The 9,442-nt window shown below is 38.2% G+C and overlaps 3 protein-coding genes across 4 annotated transcripts in view; 1 reads left to right on the top strand and 2 right to left on the bottom strand.

The window, feature by feature from the left end:
• The window catches only part of LOC107645051 (WPP domain-interacting protein 1), a 3,802-nt gene extending 1,155 nt beyond the window's left edge, over nucleotides 1-2,647 (bottom strand). The window contains exons 1-2 of one of the 2 annotated variants that reach the window (XM_016349060.2): nucleotides 2,499-2,647; nucleotides 1,210-2,238 (exon numbers count right to left, since the gene is read on the bottom strand). In XM_016349060.2, coding sequence (XP_016204546.1) covers nucleotides 1,210-2,212 — 1,003 coding nt within the window. In that variant the 5' untranslated portion in view covers nucleotides 2,213-2,238; nucleotides 2,499-2,647. Of the gene's footprint in view, nucleotides 1-1,209; nucleotides 2,292-2,498 lie in introns of both variants that reach the window. The other variant, XM_021103420.1, reaches the window with a different exon arrangement.
• On the top strand, nucleotides 4,240-7,887 carry LOC107645052. The gene is given in 3 exon segments (XM_021103419.1): nucleotides 4,240-4,685; nucleotides 4,774-7,054; nucleotides 7,056-7,887. Coding segments are annotated over 2 exon segments (2,814 nt in total). The 5' UTR covers nucleotides 4,240-4,685; nucleotides 4,774-4,892; the 3' UTR covers nucleotides 7,708-7,887.
• Nucleotides 8,188-9,442, bottom strand: part of LOC107645050 (uncharacterized protein At4g26450) — a 4,791-nt gene continuing 3,536 nt past the window's right edge. The window contains exon 4 of the mRNA XM_016349059.2: nucleotides 8,188-8,575. Coding sequence (XP_016204545.1) covers nucleotides 8,520-8,575 — 56 coding nt within the window. The 3' untranslated portion in view covers nucleotides 8,188-8,519. The remainder of the gene's footprint in view (nucleotides 8,576-9,442) is intronic.

Genomic DNA, 9,442 nt, shown 5'->3' with positions numbered 1-9,442 from the left:
TAGGGGAAAGCAGCAGAAACCTTTTAAGAGACTAATTTTCTATTGTTCACTCTATCAATCATCCAACACAGAGATACTACACCTGCGTACAACAGTCTCAAATCTAATACGGTTGGATTATTACATTAATAAAAAAATGTTTTGGGAGAGATGAAACTTAAATGGAGTTCAAATAAAGAGGGGGCGGGAGTGAGACCTAAGGAAACAAAAAATTGTTAATTAAGATTAATGTCAAACCCAATTTAGGAGGCAGCATGTAAACACTATCATAAAAATTTGCAATCAGTGTTTCAAAGTTTATAACGTTAAGAAACTTCAACAGTTGCTATAAGTTGAAATACAATTTTCTTTCACGAATGAAAATCCTCTCTGCCATGAGTCCCTACAAAAGTAGGGACCTGATGGAACCAAAGGGAACTGGTTGAATAAAAATGACCGAACAAGCTAGCTTGGTTGGCAAAATAAAAAAAATTGATTTTAATGCACGATCAGAGTTTAATAATTTTATACAAACATTCAACCAAATATTCTGAAAGAAGTTTTTGGGTAAAGAAGCAAGGAAGGGAGAGAAAGAGTTGATATGGGGGTATGGGTATATTTCGAAAATTAAAGTATTTGACAGGGGCATGTTTGATATTTCAATTTTGAATGCCAAACTTATGAGAATGGAATTGCAATACAGACCTATTTTGGTCTGATTTAGTTTAGGCTTCAATGTGGGAATTAGAATTCTCGCAAGAATTGAAATTCATGTTGTTGTGTTCCAAACTATCAAAATGAATTCATTTCCAAAATGAATTCAATTCTCATGGTGTTTCAAACACAATGCTATACTAACAATGCATCAAAATTCATACCAATAAAAAACTTAAAAACATAAGATTTAAATTGTTATGAGGATCAAACCAAACCAAACCAAACAACTTTATAATTCATTTCAAGGACTGGTACCGATAATGTTAATAGCTATATTTACTTGTAATTTGAATATAGGAGCAGAATTCAATGGACAAGAAGACAGCTAATTAGCTGATATCTTATCTCACATAGTTTTCATGAGAATTATAAAACTAATAAATACAGCAGTCTAGTTGCATAAGAGATTCACCCAAAAAAGAGTATTATAAAACTAATAAATACAGCAGTCTAGTTGCATGAGAGATTCACCCAAAAAAGAAGTTCAACTTATCAAGAAGAAAGAGGACAAACCTTCTTCAAGTGCTTCCTGGATAGCCTGAAGGCTACTTATAGACCCAATTAAGGGATCTTCACTGGTTGAAGAATGGTTGTTCACACTTTTTTCTTCTGTAGCATCCCAAGACGAATTTGTAGCTATATTCTCTTGTAAAAGATCTTCATCTTCACCCATGTTTTTGTTGCCACACCTGCTTTGAACACCTCCAGAGAAATGTTCATTGGCGTGAACGCCTTCGCTAGTATTACCATCATCCTGACCAGTGGGCCTACCACTATGTTCTCCATAACCATTACTAGTAACTGTAAAGTAGCTTTGCTTAAAGTTGGAGCTTCTTGAATCGGATTCCACACTAGAAACAGAATTTTCCTTTTCCATTTTGACTTTTCCACCTCCTCCGGGTTTCTTATTGCTTTCGACCCTTGCATTTCCTTGTTGAACCCGTTGAGTCAAGTTGGCTAAATTCTTTGAATTAACATTCTTGCTTCGGCTCTTTTCATACTTCAACTTAGGCTCACTAGCTGCCGTAGAAGACTTGCTACTGCGATCCTCGCTATTCTCCGAATCAGTCCCAACAGCAAAACCAGAGCCAACTGCATATCTAGAATCAGGACTAGAACCAGGTATCGAATAGACATCAGACAACCCAGGATTTTCAAACATATTTGGAGACCCATCACTCTTTTCCTTAACATCACGCATTTCAATCAAATTGTTACCGCCAGACAAGCCCCTCTTGAGCACTTTACTTGAATCCACACTCACATTCGGATCCTTAACAACGTTCCTCTTAATTCTCCTCCATTTCCTCAATCCAAACCCCTTTGTTGGCGTCACTTTGGGACTCACAGCTTCTTCACAAGCCACTTGGACAACCGTTCCCGGTTGATCCGCTTTCTCAGTGTTAGCATCAGAATTTCCATCACCGAATCCAGAGGAACCTTCATCCTTAGTCCCGTTCTCAATTCCATCATGAGTCACTTCATTTTCTTCCACAGATTCACTTCCCAAATCCATAACCAATTCCAATCCTTTCGCTAAATCTGATCGTAAAGATCAAACCATATTTAGGCCCATGAATTAATTGCAATTGCAACTGCAATTGCAATTGAAGCTATAAATCAAATTAATATGTCGAACTATACAACGAGTGAAATGAAAAAGGAGTGCACATATCCAAAAGAGAAAAAGTAGATTTTATTTTTGGGACAGAAATGAAAAAGGAAAAAAAAAAGGAGTATGAAAAGGTAGAATGAGTGTAATAGAGAGAAAGAAAATACGATCTATGATTTAGAGTAATTACCTTCATAAATGATGCCCTGGCAATGGGCATGGAAACCCTAAAATTTGGGACTTTGATGGATTTGCAATTTTATAGGCAGAGAAAGGGATCAAGAACGCGAATGGAAATTACAATGATACATATACATACAGTACTACAACAACAATAATAATAATAATAATAATAATAATAATAATAATAATAATAAGAGTGAATACCCACCTGACAATTATGTCGAAAGGATAACGAGGTTCTCAAGACAAAAAATATTTAATTCGATTTTTGATCTTTATTTTTGGGACTGATTAACTCCTGTGCTAAAAAAAATAACATTGATTTTTTTTGTACAAAAATTTTGTTATCTTTTCGAAATAATTGTCAATAGTCGGGTTAAAATTTTTTTTTGTCAAAAATTTCGTTGTCTTTTGAGGTAATTGTCAACACCGTTTTGAGTTTTTCTCTAATAATAATAATAATAATACAAATTGTAAAGAGTAAAGACAGATACTATTGGATAGGGAACGTGGGCCACATGGAGTTGTAACCCGCTCTCTCATCATATCATGTGCCACTGCTCCACCACCTCATTCATCAACTCTTTGTCTCTTTCTATGTGTATCTCTCTTCATTCCGTGGTAATTTTGTAATTTATGTCATGTGCAAAAGTTCAACTCTTACCGTCTATTTTATAAGGTGAAAAACTTAGATGCAGTTGATTTCAGGTGAAGTTGATAGTTGAAAGTTGTTAGATGATTTGACTGATTTAATTAAATTTTTATTTAATAGCTCTTAGTTATCAACTTCACGTGAAGTCGACTACACTTGAGTTTACACCATTTTATAAACCTCTCACTTTAGAAGAGTTTAATCTGATTAAACTATTACTTTTTCAATTTATTAATCTCCTAGCAAATGAGTAATAGCTCAAATGGCACAAACTCCCCATATTCATCTAAGAGGTTGTGATTTCGAGTTTTCGTATCTTTGGTAAAAAAAAAAAAAAAAATTCCTAGTTTTTTTTTCATGCTTCTGCCTTCGCTATATGTTTATTTTTTTGGAGGTGGAGTAAACGAGACTCCGGATCCAATCCAGTCCATGGAGATGGGTCTGTTTTCCTTTTCGGCCCAACCAGCCCATCTTCTTTTTTCTATTTTGTCCAACCAATTAACAAGTACATGAAGAAAAGGTTATTCACTTTTTTCCCCTAACATGTTGAAAGGTACTTTAAGTGAAGCCGTATACTACTATAACAGTAACACTGCAGTTATGGAGAGAAAGATCTTTGAACAAGACAAAATGGTGGTACTTTATTATTTGTTTATTTGAAGGAACGAGATGTGTAGTAGTTTTATATTAAATTTCTAAATCTCTCATCTTGTATTGTGAAGATGTAGAATCATCTGGTCCTTCTCTTTAAGGGCTGCCTCTCTTTAATTGATTTGTAAATTCTCCTTTTTAAGATTTTATTTCTTTTCATAATATTTTTAAAGTTATGTTTAATGAGTTAGTAAGAGGATGGTTCACTGGTGAATGTGACATGTATCGTTGGACAGTGTGGTTCAGGTGGACTGGTCTTTGGTACAATTTTCGGTGCAAAGTGATTTAAATTTGTGTCAGAAGATTGCACAGATAGATGCTCCACACAACACTATCACTGTGCATACACTTCTTAAAAAGCTGTACTAAATGTCTAAATCTCACTAAATTATTACTAAATGATATTCACTATACAATAAAAGTGAAACAAAATTATTCAAATATCATCCTTAATTACTATCTGTGGAGTCTTTAGCCCCATTAAATGTATGTTTTTAATGCAAAGACAAGCGCATAAGACAAAATGGAAATTGCACCATACACTTGACACTTGACAGTGTAATAAACTATAGCAAAGTATTATTACTTATTAGTATTAGTATTGAAATGCGACACCATACTTGCTTTCATGTGATTTTAATATTATATGTCACATTTATTTTATGTTCATTTCAAACCTTGGAGAATCAACCTGCACGTTAGATTCCCTGCACCACTACTTGATAATTTCTTATGAAGGAGAGAGAGAGAGAGAGGGAAGCCATGAAGGTAATATGAATGGTTTTCGACAAGTAGTGTAGCACCATCATATCAAGGGCATGTCTTGTAGCTTCATATTATTAGCGAGGAGTGTGAGTGTGAGTCTGTGTGCAGCACATGAAGATTGCAGAGGTCTTTACTATCTCTCCTCACATTGCATTCATCTTTTGGTAGGGTCTATGCTCAGAGAGACAGTGCTTAAGTATTTATGTGCTTGCAGTAAATAATTGCCCCCCTGCTTGAAGAGATGAACTTAATTCAAATGCCTCAGTCTCAAGAGCAATAGAGAGAACAAGGGATCTATCTCTATCTAGCACTGCACTTTCTTAGCCATCTTTCATGGGAAGTGAAAGAGAAGAACACAACTCAGCCACCAATCCCACAACAATCTCTAGCACGCTAACAATCAAGATTTCAAGCAGCAGCAGCAGCAAGAAGCAAGGTGAAGAGACTTCAGAGAATTCAAATTTACCATCACCAAACATAAAGAACTCCACAGAATCATCACCTTATGGTTCTCCTCTTGTGTCCCCACCTTCATCAGCATTTGTTTCGGCTTTGCAATCCCCCTATATATCTCCAAGGGCCATAACCCCAGGTGATTCTCACTTGGAAAAACCACCACCACCAACAGCAACAGCAACAGCAACAGCAACAACTACCACCACCACCCATCCTTCGACCCCAGAAGACGTGCCAAGCAGTTCCTACACTCCCCCTTCTGATCAGTATGAGTTTTCCGATGACAATGCTGACACGAATCTCAAGTTTGTGACATGTGTTCCCATCCCTGAAGCAGCTGATCCACGCATCTCATTCTCATTTCCGGTCCCTAGAGTTTCCTTTGCAAAAGGCTCTGTTTCCCCTGCTTCCAATGCCAAACTCAGAAGCTGTGATGTTTACATTGGCTTCCATGGCCAAAATCCCAAACTCCTGCGCTTCTGCAAGTGGCTCAAGTCCGACCTCGAGCTTCAGGGAATCGATTGCTTGCTTGCTGATAGAGCCAAGTACACCGATAGCCAGAGCCATGAGATTGCTGATAGAGTCATTTGCTCAGTGTCATTCGGGTTGGTGGTCGTCTCAAGTGGCAGCTTCCTCAACCATCTGAGCATGGAGGAGGTTAGATTCTTTGCTCAAAAGAAGAACTTGATTCCTCTCTTGTTTGACACAGGACCTGCTGAGATCATGGATCTTCTTAACTGCAACTCAATTGACAAAGAATGTAGAGAGGCCATCGATGGACTCATGAGGTGCAACGAATTCAATCTAGGGGCCCATGATGGTAATTGGAGAAGCTGTATATCAAAAACTACAGGTATTTTAAGGGCAAGGCTTGGTAGGATGAATGGTGACCAGAGAGACAATATGCAAGGATTTGAGAATCTACCTTTTCCAAGGAACCAATACTTTGTTGGCAGGGAGAAGGAGATTATGGAGATTGAAGGTCTCTTTTTCGGACGGGGGAATTGTGTGGAACAAGTCCAAGATCATTGTATGCCATTCATCAAAGGAGAAGCTAGTGGAAGTGGACAATCTGAAGGCCTTGCAGACGAGGAAAGTGAACCGGTTATGCGCAAAGGTAGGAGATATATTAGTCTAGAGATGGGGAAGAGCAAAGAACCAACCTTAGAGGCTTGGGTTGAACCACTCATAGGAAACAATTCATTGAAGAGGTTGAAGCATAAGAAGTCAAAGAGTGGAAACTTCAAAAGCTTGTGTAGTAGTGTGATTTGCATCACCGGAGTTTCTGGTATAGGGAAATCTGAGTTGGCACTGGAATATTCTCACAGATATCACCAGAGATACAAAATGGTGTTGTGGGTTGGTGGTGAAGCTCGGTATCTCAGGCAGAACATATTGAACTTGTCCCTCAATTTGGGCTTGGATGTTGGTGCTGATTCTGAGATGGAAAGGGGTCGAATTCGCAGCTTTGAGGAGCAAGAATTAGAAGCATTCAAGAGGATCAAGAGGGAATTGTTTGGTGAGACACCTTACTTGCTAATAATAGACAATCTTGAGACTGAGGAGGAATGGTGGGAAGGAAAAGATATATATGACTTGATACCAAGAAACACAGGAGGGACTCATGTGATCATTACTACAAGGCTGTCCAAAGTTAACAGCTACGATACTATTCAGCTTCCACCACTGCCATTATCCGAAGCAATGATTCTGATAAAAGGAAGAAAAAGGAGGGAGTATCCAGCAGATGAGGTAGAATTCCTTGAAAAATTCAATGAGAAGCTTGGACGGTCGAGCTTTGGTTTGTGGGTGATTGGTTCGATGTTATCTGAACTTGCAATTTCCCCCTCTGCACTGTTTGAGGCCATTAACCAAATGCCACTAAGTGGAGATTCAAACTCATGCTATATGAGCATTGCAGAAGAGCAATGGTGCAAAAGCAATCCTTTCCTCATGAAGAGCCTCCTTTTCTGTGTAGGAACCTTGGAGAAAACAAAAGCAAAAGGGAAGCTGCTAGCAATGAGAATGCTTCTTGTTGGTGGGACTGGCTCGAATGGCTAACCAACATGATGGATGTTGTTGGCTCCAGTTCCATCCCATAACACAGGCATTCGCCAAAAGCAGAGGCGGTTTGCAATATGCCAAGGCTGCACTTGAAGGAGTAAGAAAAATGGGTAACCATGTAAACTCAGGTCATCTGTGGTCATCAGCATTCCTTGTGTTTGGATTCAAATCGGAGCCGCCGATTGTGCAGCTAAAAGCAATTGACCTGGTTCTGTATATCAAAAGAACAGCTCTGCCCCTGGCAATCCAGGCATTTACCACTTTCTCAAGGTGCAATTCAGCTTTGGAGCTCTTGAAGGTGTGCACCAATGCATTGGAGGAGGTTGAGAAGTCGTTTGTGTCTCAAATCCAAGATTGGTCCCATGATTCGATTTGTTGGAAGAGGAGGATGCTGCAAAGAAGCCAAAAAGTGGATGAATATGTGTGGCAGGATGTGACGTTGTTGAAGGCAACATTGCTGGAGACAAGAGCAAAGTTGCTTGCAAGAGGGGGCCATCTAGACAGTGGCAAGGAGCTATGCAGAACATGCATCAGCATCAGAACTGTGATGCTCGGCCATAACCATGCACAGACCTTGGCTGCTCAAGACACATTGGCAAGATTAGTGAGAATGAGGACCAAGATATAAGAATCACTTCTAGTGGACTTGTCAATTCTCATGTGTCAATGTCCTTACTGTAATTTCGGTGGTCATACACCAATCAGAATTTTACTAGATATCTTAGTATGTTGCTGCACTTCTGTTCCAATTTTGTTATTCTACTGCTAAACTTGATATAAGTACCAATAAAGCTGATTTTGGAGAAAACACTTCTTTGGCAACTTGGAAGGCACTCACTGACTGCCCATTTTTCGCGTTTGTTCTAAAGCAATTATTATTACTTTCCTTTTCAATAAATTCCAATCTGAATATTATGGATACGCATTAAAGAAGTGGAACTACTTGGAAAAATTTGTATTTGACAAACGAAATCCAGTTATTTACTCAATTATAGAATATCATATATCATGTAAGGTTGTAGGAAACTATGGTCATAACTCATAACTCATAACGCTTTCAGCAATTACGACTTGTATTACAAGTAAAATACCACCAAGACCTTAGAGTGGTGATACTCCAACACAGGTGAGAAATTATAAACATTAAAACTCGATATAAGAAGTTACATATGATATTCGAAGTGACCATTTGTAATTGGATTCACAATACTCTTAGAATGTCAATTCCCTACTGATGACCAAGTACGTAATGGAATAGAATATTTAGCTTTTCTAGTAACTGTCAAATAATCTTCCGGCCAGATGCAGAGACATCAGAAAGAGTTTACAGAAAATTACACAGAATAGAATTCAGCTTACAAAATGAAAACTTCATTTCACTTTTACATAAAGCTATTGACTTCATTGACGACCCTGTTGAATATTGTGGAGCACATCGGATCAAAACGGTTTCTGATAATCTTGTGGTGGTGGCTGCTCCCACGGCCGCAAAAATCCTATACAAAAATGCAAATTAGTTTAGGTACCAAGGAGGTAGGAACAGCAGGAGAGGATTCTGCAGAATAAACCTTTATATCTTGTTTTATAAAATCTACAAGTTACGCATCACATAAAAGTTGCAGTAAATCATTTACTTTAACCTTGGTTATTGGCTCTGGGTTTTGTAGGTCGCAATCCGGATACAAATGTTCATGCACACGCCTATCACTCTATCCAGCTATATTTCAATGCACCCACACCCCTATCCCACTTCACTCACAAAGATCATGCTGCAGAGATACTTATCTGATCTTACTTAAATCTTACAAAATCTAAGAATTTCCCATTACAATTGGTAAAACTACACATTTGCTCTGATCAGAAACCTGTCAGAGAGTGAATCAGCAGCAAGATGCCTAATAAAGGACAAAGAAGAGACAGGCAGCTAGAGAATAATAACACACTCCGTAGCATAGCCAGATAGGTAATGCCAGGATTGGCCAAAATCTAGTGCTAAATTGAATATTTCCCATTAGCTTGTCTTATTCTTCATCCTAAGCTTTTATATCAACTCAGGAAAGTAATGTCTCAGTAAGACCATTTGCCCCAAACAGCTCAAATCTAACCAAATTTAAAAAAGAAAAAAGCAATAATAAATCTAAATTACCAATTCAATTGTTAGGGTATAGATTTTTAAGTGTCACACACAAATATTGGGTAACACGGCTGACATCTGTGGCAGAAAAGTTGAGTGACTTGGTTGGTTCAGAGGTGGAAATCTGAATGGCAGGGTTAATCAAAGGAACCACACTTGGGTTGATGTGGTTCCAAGCAAACATGGTAGCAATGCATGGCTAAAGAGAAAGAGGAGGAGGGAGGGGGGG

This window comes from Arachis ipaensis, chromosome B05, assembly GCF_000816755.2.
Source record: "Arachis ipaensis cultivar K30076 chromosome B05, Araip1.1, whole genome shotgun sequence".
NCBI lineage: Eukaryota > Viridiplantae > Streptophyta > Magnoliopsida > Fabales > Fabaceae > Arachis > Arachis ipaensis.
This window is presented reverse-complemented; position numbering and strand designations above follow the sequence as displayed.